Genomic DNA, 17,779 nt, shown 5'->3' with positions numbered 1-17,779 from the left:
CAGTTTTTCACTTTTTATCTTAGTTTAGTCAGAAAGATAGTTGATAATGTGTGAACTGTTGCAGCTTATGAGCCGTAAAAGGTTTTAATCGTTGGGGCCGAGTGTCAGAAAACATTTAGAAACCAACATCAACAAAACATTCAACAAAGATTTGAACATCATTAAAGGGAAATCCAACTTTTGCATGACAATGTCTAATTAAAGGACATTTATTTCCAACGTAAATGTCTGGAGCTTTCTCTTCACATCGTCTTCCACCTGGACTGGTTTGGTTGGGAGCATGTGCAACAAACATTTGAAAAACTGCACTTTAACATCAATGAATGACACTGAAGTTTAATCTCTACATAAATGAGACTGAGTCTGGATGTGCTGCTCTGTCATTAACTCCTAAGTTTAGGGAAAGTTCAAACAAAAGAGGACAGTTCAGATAAGACTTGAGAATGAGCTTATTTTGAACAAACATCTCAGACTTTCTGAGCTTCAGCACCTCTAACAAGATATTTTAACAAGCAACTCAAGAGATCCAGAAGTTGCAGAGAGTTAGCTTTAGCTGAGCCAAAGAACATGTGGGACGCTAACCTAGCAAACATTTCAGACTTTTCTCTGTGAATTCTGAGAAATAATTTCCTATTTAATGACAGAGCTACACATCTTAACTCAGTCTCATTAAAACAGACTCTAAGTCAGTGTCATCCATCCATATTAAAGTGCAGTTACCTAAAATGTTTGCTGCATGAGCTCCAACAAAACCTGTCCAGGTAGAAGGCCACTTTGACAAACAGGAAGTGGACGATTCCAAGCAGATTTATAGAAGGGGGAACTGGACTGTACTAAGTTTGGTTGAGTATAGAGGGGTGTTTTGTGGGTTTTTAAGGCTGATAATGATTATTAGTGAGACATTTGGAGTAGATATTCATTTGCAGTAAATGAAAGTATTTAAAATCTTGGAGTTAAACTTAGAAGAACACAAACTCTAACAGAAAACTTTGTTGATATGTTTTTGTTTAATTGACAGATGTTAAGTTAAAGGAGTTTTATTCGTGACGTATAACCAATCAAATCACTCCAGTAGACAGAGCGACCACAGGTAGATAAAGGTTCAGAGCCAAAGTAGCACCATTTTTAAATGTATTTATTACCGTAAATCAGTAAAAAAATAAAATACTGATAATCAGTAAATCAGTCATCCAAAGTTGTTTAAATCAATCCAACTGGACTTTAAGAAGGTTCCTTGAAGACATTTCACCTCTCATCCAAGAGGCTTCTTCAGTTCTGGTGGTGGTTGATGTTGCCTCAGCTTATAACCTGAGGTGTGGTCAGTGTTATTCACATTCCGACGACCATTGGCAAGGCCAGTCAGCCCACAATTACTACAATTCTACAATGTATGTCTCTTTGCTTTGACTTGTTATTTGTACAATATACGATGTATATGATGGCGTTTTTTCATAGCAAAGGCTATACTATGATGTTTTCTAAGAGACATACGATGCTACTCTGCTTGTTCTGGCCCTGGGCCACTGCACTCCTCCTCTGTTGTTTTCTGGATTGTACTCAGCTGCATGCCTTCGTCCACCCGGCCTCCGTTGACTCGTTCTGCCTGCCTGGGTTGGAACAGACCAAAGTACAGTCCAATCACGATGCCAGCTGCCTCTCAAAAGGCTCCTTCATCTTCTGGGGGAAGCTGAGCTGGCCCAGCAGAACTTTGGAGATGTGTTCCAGTGGTTGGTGGATGTGTAGGGAGATAGAGAGGGACCTTTGAATTGTTCACAAAGGAAAACAGGGAACCCATTGGTAGTTTTAGTTTAGGGTGCTACTGCGGTGTGTTTTTGGGTTTTAAGAGGTGAACAGGAAGAGGTTTTTTTTCGTATTGATTATCTTTTACTTTGTTCCTGGTTGGAATGCCCATCAATGTCAACATGAAGTTCACTGTCAGTTCTGTTGATTTATTTTTATGTTACTAACACCCATTTGTTTTTAACCCCCTCACATGTTGTGTTGTTGTAAACTTACTCTTTCAAATAAATTCTTGTCTAACCCTCTGGAAACCAGCGTTTGGACTGTTTTTGTGTTGCTCCTCACCTACTGACAGCTGTGGACTAAAGGCTACACTGTGACGTTTTTAGAGCGACATGCTATACTATGATGTTTGTTGGGTGACATGCTATACTATAGGCTTTTTTAATTTACATATTACTGTGACTTTTTTTTGTTTTAGTTTTTTTTGTTTTTTTAAGCAACAAATAAGAATTCGAACAGTTTTAAAAGTTACTATACTTTTACTTGTGCAATGAATTTATTATTCTATGGCATTTTTTAGATGACATATTATACTCTGATGTTTTCTTGAATTACATACTATTTTGACATTATACTGCACTATGACATTTTTTGAACCACATATCATACATGACAATTTTAGGCAACATCCTATCATTTTGTGCTTTTTGAACCACATAATAATCTATGTTTTGTTTTTTTTTCTTGCCAACATGCTGTACTATGAACTACAGGCCACACTATGTTATCCTTGAGTAAAGTATACTATACTTTGACATTTTCTGAACTACATCCTATACTATGGCGTTATACAGAGTGCTTTGGTTACATGTTGATTTATAATCTAGATTTTTTTCTGTTTTGTTTTTTGACAGGATTACCACAGACCTGACCGTGAACACTGTTGACACCCACCTCAGGGAGACGCTGTCTAAGATCTCAAGGCTGCTTGGTCGTGGTCTTTCTGGCACGTACTCTTCCAAGATGAGCCGGGAAGTTTAACACTGATGGAATGACACCAGGTCTAAGCCGACAAACTTCCAATTCCTCCTCAACCCATAGTCTCTGGGAAACCTACATGGAGTAAGAAAAGTAGACAGAGAAGTAATTAAGTCTGTACACAACATATTAAAAAGAAATCATGCTAATAAATTAAGTACAAAGAACCGAATTCGCCAATATACTGGAGACCAGAGCTATTTAATTTGATAAGTATAACCTTGTTTAGTAACATTTCAATTATTTGAGAGCAGTCCTAAAGAACTGCCTGTAATCCCAATCATAAAATGGGTTTGGAGGAAGAACATAGATGCTAATCTGGATATACATGAGTTAGGCTTTATAACTACTGTACTATTACAAATGCTGATACTGGCACTGCTACTACAAATTGTAATATTATTACAAATGCTGATACTACTTCTACGACTCTAACAGCTGTTTATACTACTACTGCTGCTTGTACTTTTAGTATTACTACCACTGCTTGTACAACTATACTACAGCTACTACTAATCGTCTGGTATTTGGTTGTCAAGCTGCTAGCTCGCCTTAGCGTTTTGATAGTGGCTAACTAGTTAGCTCTCACAGACTGGAAGCTCTCAACAAGATTTCATAATGAAAAAAGAGCCAAAAACTATTCTTACCTATGAAAAGTCATTCCAAGTTTCCTTGTCTCAATCTTACGACGTAGTGTGTAATTGTATGCGGCACAGTGAGACGGTGTTCCAGTTTAACTGGTGATCAGGTTAACTGGTGATAGCTTCCGTCTCCAGATGTTTCGTCCGCAGATTCGTCACGATCAGACCTGGATTTACGTGAAATAAAGATACCAGATAAAGAAGACCTCGCCGAAAAACGCCACCATCACTACTTAATAAAGTCTATATCCATGTAAATATCATCTACAGACACTAAAAAAAAACGTCCGGGCCGAAATAAAAAACACGTATTTTTCAAGTATGGTGAGAGGATTCGAAACCACGTAATCCAGCGATAAAATTACGAGACCACCGTTTTACTCATTACGCTACTCATCAGCTCTGCAAGCATTCCGCTTCATCCATATAGATCACTATATGTCATGTCCATGTCAACTGGAGATAATCACAACTTAACACAGGCTTCCTGGTTAATAACCAGTCAGAAAACTATTTATTGTCTCACCAAGAAAACCCACAACATAGAAACACGTCCGCTGCTGTGTTGTGTGTTAGTTTGTGTGTTCAGTGGAACAGATCCAGAGCAGAACTTCAGGTTTAACTCGGGTTTGTTCTCAGAAACACTCCGACCCTCAGCAGCCTCCCATCAGAACAACACGCAGCAGAACATCAGCTGGATTTGCTAAAATACATCGGAACAAACTGAGACCACGTTGTTTAAACTAGTCACTCAGAAAACAATAAAAACTCGTTCAGTCATCCACGTCCTAACCGTCATTCAGAACACTTTGACCACTGACAATATTTTTTTTGAAAGGAAGTAAAGGGATTCGATCTGGTCAAACCAAACAATGGTTTATTCGCGCTACACAGTGAGCCATGAGCACCTATTGGAGGCATTGAAGCAGACTACAGTCACATTTGAACGTTACAGCCCAGATTTTCCTGCTGGACACTGAAGATATTGTGCTGCCATATGTGTATATTTAGCCTACATGTACTCTAAGGTGGATTAGGAGCATGTCATTAAATCAGATACTGTCAAACACCACAATTCACTCTAGTCTTTCTCTGCGACATCATTAAAAGTATCTTCTGCCATTTCTAAACCAGCCAGGGTGTTTGGGAAGACACAAATCACACAAATATATTGTTTGTTTTGACCAGGTCGGATCCCTTCCTTTAAAAAAAAAATGTATTTTCAGCGGTTAACGTGCTTTGAGATGACGGTTAGGACGTGGATGACTGAACGAGTTTTTATTGTTTTCTGAGTGACTAGTTTTCACAACGTGGTCTCAGTTTGTTCCGATGTATTTTAGCAAATCAAGCTAATTTTGTGCTGCGTGTTGTTCTGATGGGAGGCTGCTGAGGGTCGGAGTGTTTCTGAGAACAAACCCGAGTTAAACCTGCAGTTCTGCTCTGGATCTGTTCCACTGAGCACACAAACTAACACACAACACAGCAGTGGACGTGCTTCTATGTTGTGGGTTTTCTTGGTGAGACAATAAATAGTTTTCTGACTCGTTATTAACCAGGCAGCCTGTGTTAAGTTGTGATTATCTCCAGTTGACATGGGCGTTTCCTGAACGATCACCAGGTGTTAAATACCTGACAGGATGACAGTGATCTATGTAGATGAAGCGGAACGTTTGTCGAGCTGATGAGTAGCATAATGAGTAAAACGGTGGTCTCGTAATTTTATCGCTGGATTACGTGGTTTCGAATCCTCTCACCGTACTTGAAAAATACGTGTTTTTTATTTCGGCCCGCACATTTCTTTTTACTGTCTGTAGATGATATTTACATGGATATAGACTTTATTAAGTAGTGATGGCGGCGTTTTTCGGCGAGGTCTTCTTTATCTGGTATCTTTATTTCACGTAAATCCAGGTCTGATCGTGACGAATCTGCGGACGAAACATCTGGAGACGGAGACTATCACCAGTTAACCTGATCACCAGTTAAACTGGAACACCCCCACTAGCTTAGCCTTGCCGTAGCACGCAGCTCAAATGGGCGTGTCCTATCTACTCATTCATATCTATGAGAACAACAATGGCTGCACATAAGGACGCCTGACGTTAATTAGCTGTGTAAATACCATTATATACAGTCTATGGTAAATACGTCTGTGAATCGCATCATTGGCTGCAGCAGCCAGTCACCGGTCACTCACTGACTCACACTGAAAAATAGCACAGAATGAATTGTTACGTGTTTATTTTATTTACAATTTAGGTTGGATTTTTTTTGTGCGCAGCGCAGATTTTCTGTGCGCGGAGACCGTGTCAGCAGTGCGCAATTGCGCACGCGCGCAGCTTAGAGGGAACAGTGATTACCATGTAGTCTTTGTGGGCTTTGTTTCAGTCACTATTTCATTCTTGTTATGTTGTCAGACAACAGAAGCAGAAAAATACGTAAATGTGAACAGCTTTATTGGGAATTCCATGTATTAAATTGACTGAAGGACCTGATAAATGGGATGTCAGATATGTTCCGCTAGCATTTATTAAATCTTGGTGGTATACTACACTGTAGAAAAAAATCTGTAAAAAAATGATGAAAATCTAGCTGTATGTGTGGCAGGAAAACGACATTAAAACTGATGAAATAATCACTCAAAAGTAGTCAAATGCATAATAGAATAATTTTTGTGGTCACATGTAAAGGAACAAATTACTGTTTGCAAAAATACTGATTTTTGTTGAGAACATTATTTACAGTTAATTTGGCCTTTTTGTAAGTTGTTATTTTTTACTTCAGTCAATGTATATTATTATTTTGTTCTGGGATTTTATCGGTAATTTAAGAATACAAAGAACATGTAATATGTAAATTTATATTTTTTATAATCTGAAATCCAACTCAACATGGAAAATCTGTAAGACAATAACAGATTTTTGAATAAATTAGTTAAAAACTACATAAAAATGATATTTTTTACAGTGCGCTTTGACTTGTGACATGATATTGCTGTTCAAGTGACATTTGAAACGAAAATAGGGCCTCTCTGTTTTGCATGGACCACGTCTGTCATAAGACAAACAATCACACTTGCATTCACACCTACAGACAATTTAGAGTTACCAATTACCCTCAGCATGTTTTTGGACTGTGGGAGGAAGCCGGAGTACCCAGAGAAAACCCATGCATGCACAAGGACAACATGCAAACTCCATGCAGAAAGATCCCGGGAACGCCGGGATGCAAACCAGGCATCTTTTAGCTGCAAGGCAAAAGGGCCAACCAACAAGCCACTGTGCAGCCTACTCTACAACAGTAGAGTAAAATTAGCTCATACCTTATCAAATATAGCTTATATCTTTGCTTATATTTTATTTATAGCTAGGACAAAACCAAATTCCAATTAAGCAGCTGATTATGACACAGTACAATAGCCACTGCCTTTATGTGACAGAATTACGAGTTACATACAAAACATGGAAAATATATTAAATATGTTTGGTTACTGATGAAACTATGGAACAGTATAGAGCTGTTGATTAATCAATTAACTGACTGGCAGAACATTATTTTGGTGACTATATATACATTTAAAACATATACACTGGTTATGCTGGCTCTGGGTGTCATTAAAATTATTGTTTAAAAACAAATAATGAGCTGATAATTAAAATAATTATTAGCTGCATGCCCTTATAAAATAGTTTCAAAGGATTTCTGCTTCAGTTAGCTCCAGCGTTGAAATGCTGCAAACACAGTAATGTAGTAATCTAATGAATGACGTTTTGTACCTTTTGATGCTTCTGTAATATAGTATTTTAACAGGATTATATTAGTAATGTTCCTTAAGTAAATGCTCTAAATGCTTACTCCACCACATTCATGACAAGAACACTGAATGAGAAACCAAAGAAAGAATTAATTTTTATTGCTTACTTGAACATAACTTAGACATAAATATAAAAGGGCGATTACATTCAATGACACATGAATCTCAGGAAATAATAGTGTTAATCTGTTCTTACAATACTAAGTTAACATTATAGTAATGTTTAATGTGAAAATATAAAGTTAAAGGACTTGCTTATGATAGTCATTTTTCCATTGAAATATAAAAATATTCAACACACACACACACACACACACACACACACACACACACACACACACACACACACACACACACACACACACACACACACACACACACACACACACACACGCGCACACGCACACTCTTCCATGTACATTTCATTTCCCCCTATGTGTCGATGTCAAACTTTGCATGTAAGTGCAGTATGGATATCTAATCTGCTTTTTTTGATTGCTCATATCCTGGTTTGTTTATCATCTTCCTTGTGACTGTTTACTGAGCATCTCTTGACCATCTCCACCTCTGGCCTCTGTCTCTTGCTTTTGTCATCCTCATCATCATCACCCTTCTTCTTGAACTGGGCCTCGATTTCTGCAGGGTCCATGTAGGTGTAGAAATGGGCCATAATGGAGAAGATAAAGCACACTGCAACCAAGAGAGAGGCAAAGAGGACGAACTCGGTCCACTTTGAAAGACAGGGGGAGAGACAGAGACAAACGTGGTATTAATATCTTAACATGTTTTGTTTTTTACTATCATGGTTCCTACATTACTTGTGTTTTTTTTTTTGCTTGTTTTTTGTTTACCTGCTTTGAAAGCTTTGCCAGCTCAGCCACAATCAGCACGATAAAGTTGCCAATAGCAACAGTTAACAACCAACCTGCTTGCAGCACCGCTTTCATGTTACTGGGTGCCTTGAATACACAAAAGAAGCACACAAAATGAACAAAGCCATAAAGAGAGAAAATTAGAAGGTACACTGACACGATCCAAGTCTCAATTTCTGCATTTGAAGAACAGTTTTAAGAAGTTAAATCTATTCTTCCCTGAACCTTCTTCTTTGATGGTACTGACTTAAGGTGTGGAGTCTCAGACTTACCTGTGAGTAAGAGAACTCCAGACCAGTGACGGAAAACATCACTTCACCAGCAGTTATGAAGAAATACTGTGGGATCTGGAGGGCCATGCTAACTGAGTTTGGTTGAATGTCTTGTATTGGAGTGATAGACTTCAGACACTGAAATAAATACACAAACAAATTGTTCAGTTTGGGAAAGTATGTCGCAACCAGTCAGACTCAAAAGAATGAAAGATAACTTTCACAGTTTTTACCAGAACATAAAAATGACATTAAAAAAACCCTAAGAACTACATATACACTACCGATCAAAAGTTTGGGATCACTTGTCCTTAAAATAAAAAAAAAAGTCCTTATTTTTGAAAGAAAAGCAGCTTTTTTGAATGAAGATAACATTAAATTAATCAGAAATACAGTCTAGACATTGTTAATGTGGTAAATGATTATTCTAGCTGGAAACGGCTGATTTTTAATGGAATATCTCCATAGGGGTACAGAGGAACATTTCCAGCAACCATCACTCCTGTGTTCTAATGCTACATTGTGTTAGCTAATGGTGTTGAAAGGCTAATTGATGATTAGAAAACCCTTGTGCAATTATGTTAGCAGATGAATAAAAGTGTGAGTTTTCATGGAAAACATGAAATTGCCCAGGTGACCCCAAATTTTTGTAACTGACAAATGGAACTCTTATCCAGTGTCATCCTGCCCCAAGTTCATTCATGCCTACTTGAAATGGAAATCTTCAAAAGTATAAAGTAGTTTGATTTATTTTATAGGGTTGTAAACAGAAATAAATAGTGTATATGTTGGGGACTATTTTCACATACACACATACACACAAATGTGATTATTCAGAAAGAAAGCAAATTATTACAAGCTAATTCTACCTTTCTCTGCATATATGCAAATGCTACATACAGAATGTCACTAATTAGATGACTTAAAATTTTACACATATGACCAAAATTCACAATATTAGAAACCATATGTATTACTTACATCTGAGAACAAATTGCTGTTGATGATGAAGGTATATGCACTTCCGAATCTAAACTTCATGGTGAAGTCACATTTTTGTGTGTCACTCCACAGAGTGAATGTGTGCCTGATCATTAGAGAAGAAAATCTCTTTAGAAAAATATATTATTCACTGCAGCAAGCAATTATTTAGTATAAAAACAATGAATGTGTCAAGATGGGAAACAAATTCTTACTCTCCACTTTTGATCAGGGAGTAGTTGGAATAATAAAGTGGTTCTATTAGTCCAAAGTAGACAGATGTAGTAGATACGTTCACCACTGTGTTCATTCCATTTACAAATCTGAAATAGTTACATATCAAGCAAAACAATTACAGTCAGAAAGTTTAAATACAGTAAGTAAAGTCAACATATATGAACAACAATTTAATCTTTTTTTAAGATTAGGGGTGCAGTTATAAGATTTTCTGTGTTGTTACTTGACGACAGATTAACACAATCTCTTAATAAAATAGTCAATGATTAAAGTTCTATTAGAGAATTAGTGTATGATGCAGTGAAAATATTTGTGATTCGTCTTACCGGACTGCATTGTTTCCCTGTTTTGGCTTGGCAGTCAAATCGTCAGTCTGAGAAAATAAGATAATGGATGTTTAATGTTTGATTTAACCATTAAAAGTCCTCTTGCAAGTTTTAACTTCCGTTATTTTATGCTTCTAACTCACCTGCAGCCATTCGTCACTGAGGTCTGAGGGAATAAGAAGTGTTTGCCGTTCTCCCATGGGTAAGGAAAGAGTATTTGTCACTTCAGGGCTGCCTATTGAAACACTGATTTGTTCTGATTCAAACGTGAAGTAATCGAGACTGGCCTGCAAAACAAACAATGGGATTAAGCAGAGAACACATTGGAGTAATAACATTTACATAAATAGTGGTGTTTTGGAGCATATAACTGATTTTCACTTAATTTCAAACACTGTAGTCCTAATTTGCAAAAAAGATAAAATAGGTGTTGATAGTAAGATGACATACCGTAGTTGCAGGAAGCTCCTGTGGGTCATTGCCAGGCAACCTGACTGTAACTGAATTATTGCCCATGTTAAGTAATTTCAGTTGACTCTGGCTGGTGGATGGAAAGATGGGCAATGTTTTCTAAAAATAAAGGTCAAAGTAGAAATGAGCCATTGTTCAGTGTTATTATCTTAAAGACCATATGGAGTTTGTTTCAGCCTTTAATATGAATTCAAAATACATGAATCTATGAAAAGTTGTAAGGTGATAAACACATTGTTTTATACTTACATCAATTTCAATCTGGACCAAAGCAGCACAGACAAAAGCTATAGCAGCCAGAAACATCCCCACTGTCATTCTCTTCAAAGGTCTGTTGAAATGTCATCAAGCTCTGTTACTGATTTGTAGCATTTTTGATCACTGTAATATCAGAATTTACAATAGGAACATGAATATTATGAAGCTGATTTAGACCATGTAGAAGTATACTGGTCCTCTGCTGAGGTCTCCAAGCTTTAGCTTCTCCTTTGCAGGTTTTTTGTTGTGATAAAAACAGAAGCTTTTAAAGCTGAGATGTCTTGCAGGAAGTTGATTTATACTTCTCTCCACACCAAATTTGAAGCTACATCCAGCCAGTTCGCTTAGCACAGCGGTTATTAACATAAGAGGTGAGACCAGCCTTGTGGCTGTGGCCCAAAAAGCATTTTCCTGTTAGACTACCATTACAAAAGAGATGGCTGGAAAACTTTTTACAGGATATGTGAAACTACAATAAGGTCATTTATTATTCTGTGCATAATGAACTTCTAAACTATGATGGTTTTATATTTGTAAAACTTTCTCATAAGCGAGAAAAGTTAATTTTATGTACATGATATTGACTTAACAACCAGGCTATGGGACAAAAACTAATATACATTACATATAAGCAAATGTTGACACTGGAGAACTTGATGGCACTCAGTCACTTGATTAAAAAAAATAGATTAAACAAACAACATACACTGTGTTTTAGTTAGCCTAAAACAGAGCCAGGCTAGCTGTTTCCCATTCTTTAACTTGCTGCTGGCTGTTGCTTCCTTTTTACATAGGAATTTTCCAAATGTCAGACTATTCCTTTAAACATATTTGCAGCTAAACAGAATTCATCTCTATTGTTAAGCCTTGAAGGTCATAAATCAGCAACTATCAAAATAAATGTCTTTCAATAACCTAATGATGCTATCCATTAGCTGCACAAAACACTGACAGATACTGTCTATGTCTCATGTCTGTCTCACTTACGTAAAATTCAGGCCACATTTTTGGATCAGAGGGTATATAAAGATGTCCATAATAGGCACCAGAGTCAGGATCAGGATGGGGTTAACAGTCTGTCAAAAACACAAATTGCACAGTGAGTAGCCTCTCAAATAAAGTGAAGTACATCAAACTAACATGACAAAGTTCCTTTAACTTACCTGCATCTGATCAGGCTGGATAACCAGAGCACCCTGCACACATAAAGAGAATATTATACCATGAACACGCTGCTTTAGCGCATTTAAGATGTTGTTTAAAGTTGGTTTTATCACCACACTTACAAAATTTCCGTCCATTGTGGTGGCTTGCAGAGTCCATCTTGAACCCTTTAAATAGAAATGCAAAGTTAAGTTCCACTTCCATCAGGCAATGTTGCCTTTAAAAACACAGACTAACTTTACTGTACCTTTTGGTCAAAGAGGGTCCAGAACATCGGCAGTGGGATGTATAAAAAGAGGACCTTCAACACCATTTTGATCTGGGCGATGAGGAGTTTCTACAGCAGAGGCAGACAGAGCATGAGCAAGTGTCACTGAAGTAACATCTTCTTCTGAGACTTTAGAGAATCAAATCAAATAAAACTTACATCATATTTTTCTTCTGCCCAGTCCATCCAATGCTGCCTCTTTGGGTATCGTGTGCTTCTGTGCCTGAAGCGATTTTTAATGGCAAACTGATTCAGAGAAGAGCAAAGTAAAAGAGAAGTATGTTTTTAGAAACACATAGTGTCGCTGTTGGTATCATGCAGTTTATGGTTGGTACGGATTAGTGCAAAAGGGCTGATACAAATGACTTACCCCAATACATTTACACACATCCAGCATGATGTTTCCTTGTGGTTCATCTTTGTAGTACATACCACTTCCAACAATAAACACCACTGTGGAACAACAGGCAATTTTTAATACACAGTCTATGTACCAAACCTTTACATTTCTGTTCATTATGTAGAAATAGTCTCCAGGTTGTTTATACGTACAGAGTGCGACCACCATTAGTGCTGCAGGGACACCGAAGGCCAGAGAATAACAGCTTTCCTTACTCTTGATGCCACACTCCTGAGCTGCAGATGGAGACAAACATCTTCCATTCAGCTACAGTTTCAGTTAGACTCAAGCACTGTTAATTCAGATTCAGATTCAGAAAACTTTATTTGTCCCCAGGGGGCAATTAAAAAGGCACATAGAGCAGGCAGTGCAACAATGACGTAACACTTGCCATTTGAAATACTTAATCGTTATCATTTCATGTTTATGATACTGTGCATCAAAAACTTTATGCTCATATCTACCTCTGAGGATGGGAGTGATGATGGTCGACAGGAGACTCCCACCGTTGATGCACAGGTAGAATACAGAGAAGAAAGTTCTCCTTTGCTTGTCCTGCACAGAAAGGACAAGTTGAGGAGCTTTTATCACGCATGTTGTGCAGTGCTGAATGTGATGTGAAACCAAATGTACAGTGATCAATATCTGTATGAATATATTCAAAGAAGAAGTGACATGGCTTTAGGGGTAATAGTGTTGATCTGTTGCATCCTTCCGTACAGCTTCAGTACGAGGCGACTGGACATGACTAATGTCCCATTGACAGCCCAAGATCGCATGCCTCATAGTGTGGATGATTTTGCAACAGTCAGGATGACTCAAGATGTTTATGTCGGTAAAATTTTGTGGGGACTGATCTCAAGACTGCATTATAAGTACCTGACAATTGGTGCTACAGAACCTCTCCTCTCTATATACAGAAGCTGTTCCAGTTTAACACAGATTGCTTCTTTCACTCCTCTCTCAAACAATTGTCTTCTGTCTCAGAAGGTCAGTGACATTTGGTTGTATTATGCTAACAGCTAAAAATGTAGCCTCAAGCCTCTATCCTCAAACAGAGAAGGGAAGTGGACTTTGGAAATCTGATAAACTCAGTTCCTTCTAATCGACACTCAGGACATTAGAATGATTTATTCAACCCCAGCTTTACAACACATAACTCCCACTACAGCCATGAAAAACTTTATAATAACTTTGTTGCACATATCCGATAGTACTACCCGATACTTAAAACTGTAATCTGTTAGCACCATCAGGTCAAAATTCAAAACACTGCAATCAGCCTTTGATTGGGTCTAAGTTGTGTCTAAGTATAGCTTCACCGAATCTGACTGAGTACAGAAGAAAGCAAACGGAAAATTAAGGGAAAGGGGACAGATTATGTGCAATAAAAGCCTTGAACTATGGATGTTGCAATGACATGTTCAATGTCTTAATCAATGGCAAAGGTTAAACATTAGGGGGTAGAATTGAGCGCAAGATAAGAGCTGCAGAGAGGCAATATTCTAACCTGGTGATCACTAAATTGGTCTCCCCCAAAGGCAGCCACACAAGGTTTGATGCCACCGGTACCCAGAGCGATGAGGAACAGGCCCACCATGGACAATGCACTGAATGTGAGGAAGAACAAGCGCATGAGAAAGGTGCACCTTCTAAACATGCGAGGGAAACTTCCGCATCCTGGACTGTGATTGTATTATTTATGTCTGTAGCAGAACAGAAACCCACACATGAAAGGACATGTTGTTTGGTATCCCATCTCCGTCCGTGTCAGTGATGTCATGGATCGCACTGACTGCCATCGCAACCTGGCCGATGGCATAGACAATGGACAGGTAGATGATGGTCCTACAGGAGGACGATTGAAGAACATAACAGTGAAAAAGCACATAGATCATTTGTCCATGTTTGTCCAAATAAGCACTTTGCATTGAAAATCCTACAACCGAGAACATATATTTAAATCTAAGTGTATAATTCTACCAAATTAGATCACTAGTTAATATTGATACGTCATGTAAGTGGATTTTTTTATTTATTTATATTGTAATTTTAAAGTGATCGATTGTTATCTATATAAAAATGCAGTAATGTGTAATATTTTCCTCTGACATGTAGAAGTAGGATAAAGCAGATAATGCTTACTCCAGTAAGTACCCCAAAATCGCACTTAAGTAGAGTATGTGTACCTACTTTCTGAGATGGAGAAGCAGACATCTAAATTAAAATAACGGTATAATTCAAGGCTTTGGAACCCGAGGCAGCCACTCACTTGAACTTTCCCAGCCAGGAGTCGGCCACAATGGCCCCGAGGATGGGTGTCAGGTAACAGAGAGCCACAAAGGTGTGGTAGATGGAGGTGGCCAAGTCATCATCCCAGCGCAAGAAGTACGTGAAGTACAGCACCAGCACGGCTGTGGACAAGTAGGAAAAATTGCCTCTTTTAATTCCACTTCAAATGCACTGTGCTTGCTGTATTTCTGCCTGTCATGTGTGGCAAGTTCAGATTAACAGTTAATGGTGTTAAGCGCCATTTGTGATTTTTCCTCAAATATGCTAGCACAGACTGTCTGATCATAATATGCATGAAATAACATTGCTGTCCAAATTCAATGACAAAATTATTTATTACATACAATTATTAAGGTTTAGGCACAGAAATGACCAGGCTAAAACCCCAGTTTGGGGTTAAAGGTTAGAGAAAGTGGTGTGGATAGATGTCTGATTTATGCTAAATGGATTTCTCTTGGTGGTTACAGTCGCCATGGTTCTAGAAGATGTCCTCACCTCGCATTCCATAGTAGGAGAACCTCTCGCAGAACTCATTGACAACAATGAAGAAGATGCTAATCGGATAGCCAAACACCTCTTTGCTCTGTTAGAGGAGAAAACAGCAACATGCCATCTTCACACAGTGGAGGAGGTATTGAAATTTTTTTTGTTAATCACAAAAAAAATCATTGATCTTAATAAACATGCCTAAGTTTGAAAGAAAAAGATGTGACACATAATGCAGAATGGCCCAGATAGTGTTAATTACATTCACATGTAAGCATTTTATTTTTTAAAATGTTGGTTAGCTTGGAGCCAACATAACATACTTTTGGTTAATTTATTCTAGTCAATGCATTTGATTTATTTATTTATTTTTTTTTTTTTGAAAATTGACATGTTTATATAATAGAAATAAATAAATCTAAAATTAACCAGCTGTGAACTAAATGTACAGAAAAAGTTTCCCTCTGCAATGTAGTGAAATTGAGGTATACAGTAGAATAAAAATGGATTAAATACAAAAAGTACCTAAAAATACACTTAATACAGTGATTGGTATTCAGTGACGTAGTAATACAGTGAATATAGTGGTATATTGAGATCCTGGTTGCTTCGTTTCTATAAATTATAAATTATTGTCATTGAACAGTTAGAAAAAAGTGTTACTTTACCGTTCCTTTGTTCACCTTCTTCTTTTCGGGATCCTTTTTATCTGTGTGCAAGATAATTTAAATAAGAAGAGTCCACAAAAAGTTACACATACAGAATTGCATCCATGTTGTATTTAAAAAAAATCTCTTTCTTCCAGTGTTTCAGGATGAAATACAGAAACATTAAACATGTTTATCTAGTTTTTTTGGTTGTCTTCACGTCTCCTTCAGCAGTTGCACAATCTGGACTAGAATATTTGTTTTCTATACATTTAAAAGAAAGCACACACACAGAAAACAATTGTTTGTTATCTCACCTGTCATGATGTCTAATTAGCGAGGCTGCTGCCTTCTTTCTGCCGCTTGATATTCCTTTGAGGTTCCTGCAGAGAGCAGCTGATAATATGGCCTTCCCTGTTCACTAGTGGGAGTGGGAATGGCTCACATCTTATTGCTTATTAGCCCTTTGATCAGTCTTTCACAGTGCTGACTGCATTGCTTTTATGATGGGTGGGAACACGAGATACAGAAGATAGGAAGTCATGCACGTTCAGTTCATAAAAAGTTTGCAAAGAACGCTAGAATTTGACCAGATATGAGAATAACAAAAGATTAAATGAGCAAAGCAAATAAGGAGTCAAGAGTTCAAGTGCAGAGAAATGAGTGTATTTTATTTAAAAGATAAGCATAGGGAACATCTCTGTTTACAGCAGAACAGTGACTTTTGTGTTAAATAAAGATTAAAAAAAACATTGCTGCCCAAATATAAGACAATTTTCTTAAACATTTCCATAAACACAAAATGGTAAAAGCTTCATATTACTTCCACAGTAGGCATAGTGTCTTTTTCCACACCTCATCGCTTTGGCAAGAAGGTGAACATAATCTTTACAGTGTATGAGCCCCACACAGCAAGATGCTTTGCAAATATTGCACACACTCCTTTTTCTATATACATTAATAAACAACTTGGAATACACTTTTTTTCATATGCAATGGCTTTAAATATTTAAAAACTCTCCCATCCTAAGACATTGAAGTGATTTAAGGTTAAATGCCAACATCGGAGGCCGTTTTTGCAAAACTGCATTTTTGTAGAAATATAACTTCATGTACAGGGAGATGAGTGTCAATGTATGCAGCATATACTGTTCATCAAGACATCAATACAGTGGCTTATAAAAGAGGAATACTGTACATAAAAAAAACACAATGTGAAATACTATCAAAATAAACAAAAATGGGCTGTCAAGAGGGCGGGGGTGTGATGAAGTGACATGCATATCAAAAAAATCCCAACAGGAATGTCTCTGTGGAAAACACTGCTCTGTCTTTTCAGGTAGAAACAAGTGAAGACAACAGTATGTTTGTCCATAAAGCAGGAACAAAGTCTGTGTCCCGTCACCTCTGCTGTCTCACTTCAGTTCTGGGACAGAAAATGAAACTGGCCACCCCCAGCGCAGTCACCATGCTCCGTGTTTATATTAAATAGGTCCAGTGCCTCGACCATGGTGGACTGAGGGGGACCAGACAGCAAAAAGAAGCAGAGAGTTGCATGTGCTCCCATCAGCTTCCCTGTAAAGCCGACTGAAGCAACAATATGGCATCACTGGCATGGCCTGGTTGGCGAGTAAAAGGGGGCTGGGAGGTCAAGGCAGACCAGCATCATACCACCGAGGAAGAGCTGGGGATGCCCTGGATGGTGGCGCTGGTCGGTGTGCCGCTAATGGCATTAAAGATGTGAAGCGAATCTGGAAGAACGCTCTTCATGCCATCTTCCACTGGACTGATCTGGATTGAAGAGAGTGTGTGGAGGAGGAAAAGACAGCATCAACAAACAGTCCCAAGCACATTTTGGATTCCTGATAC

At 37.9% G+C, this 17,779-nt stretch overlaps 2 protein-coding genes across 15 annotated transcripts in view; both read right to left on the bottom strand.

The window, feature by feature from the left end:
• Nucleotides 1-7,306: 7,306 nt before the first annotated feature.
• On the bottom strand, nt 7,307-16,364 carry slc15a1a (solute carrier family 15 member 1a). The gene is made up of 23 exons (XM_023290303.3): nt 16,228-16,364; nt 15,932-15,972; nt 15,273-15,360; nt 14,758-14,899; nt 14,214-14,333; nt 13,996-14,095; nt 12,950-13,040; nt 12,638-12,721; nt 12,456-12,538; nt 12,245-12,331; nt 12,065-12,154; nt 11,940-11,984; nt 11,817-11,849; nt 11,641-11,729; nt 10,645-10,726; nt 10,375-10,494; nt 10,068-10,211; nt 9,925-9,971; nt 9,577-9,684; nt 9,362-9,467; nt 8,381-8,518; nt 8,088-8,195; nt 7,307-7,966 (listed from the first exon to the last, which is right to left on the bottom strand). Exons 1-23 carry the CDS (start codon nt 16,232-16,234, stop codon nt 7,736-7,738), a joined length of 2,184 nt encoding a protein of 727 aa, XP_023146071.1. The 5' UTR covers nt 16,235-16,364; the 3' UTR covers nt 7,307-7,735.
• Nucleotides 16,365-16,560: 196 nt separating this feature from the next.
• The window catches only part of zmp:0000001200 (dedicator of cytokinesis protein 9), an 85,390-nt gene continuing 84,171 nt past the window's right edge, over nt 16,561-17,779 (bottom strand). For all 14 annotated transcript variants that reach the window (XM_055015279.1, XM_055015278.1, XM_055015277.1 and 11 more), the window contains one exon: nt 16,561-17,701. In XM_055015279.1, the coding sequence (XP_054871254.1) occupies nt 17,576-17,701 (126 nt within the window). In that variant the 3' untranslated portion in view covers nt 16,561-17,575. The remainder of the gene's footprint in view (nt 17,702-17,779) is intronic.

Source organism: Amphiprion ocellaris, chromosome 11 (assembly GCF_022539595.1).
Source record: "Amphiprion ocellaris isolate individual 3 ecotype Okinawa chromosome 11, ASM2253959v1, whole genome shotgun sequence".
Lineage (NCBI taxonomy): Eukaryota > Metazoa > Chordata > Actinopteri > Pomacentridae > Amphiprion > Amphiprion ocellaris.
The sequence above is the reverse complement of the archived record's forward strand: the minus strand, read 5'-3'. Positions and strand labels throughout refer to the sequence as shown.

Bases quoted from the DNA above. Each gene is read 5' to 3' on its own strand.
- slc15a1a (XM_023290303.3), bottom strand. The intron at 9,972-10,067 runs GTGAGTTAGAAG...TTATTTTCTCAG, and splicing joins TCAGTGACGAATGGCTGCAG to ACTGACGATTTGACTGCCAA. The intron at 8,196-8,380 runs GTAAGTCTGAGA...TGTGTATTCAAG, and splicing joins TGGAGTTCTCTTACTCACAG to GCACCCAGTAACATGAAAGC.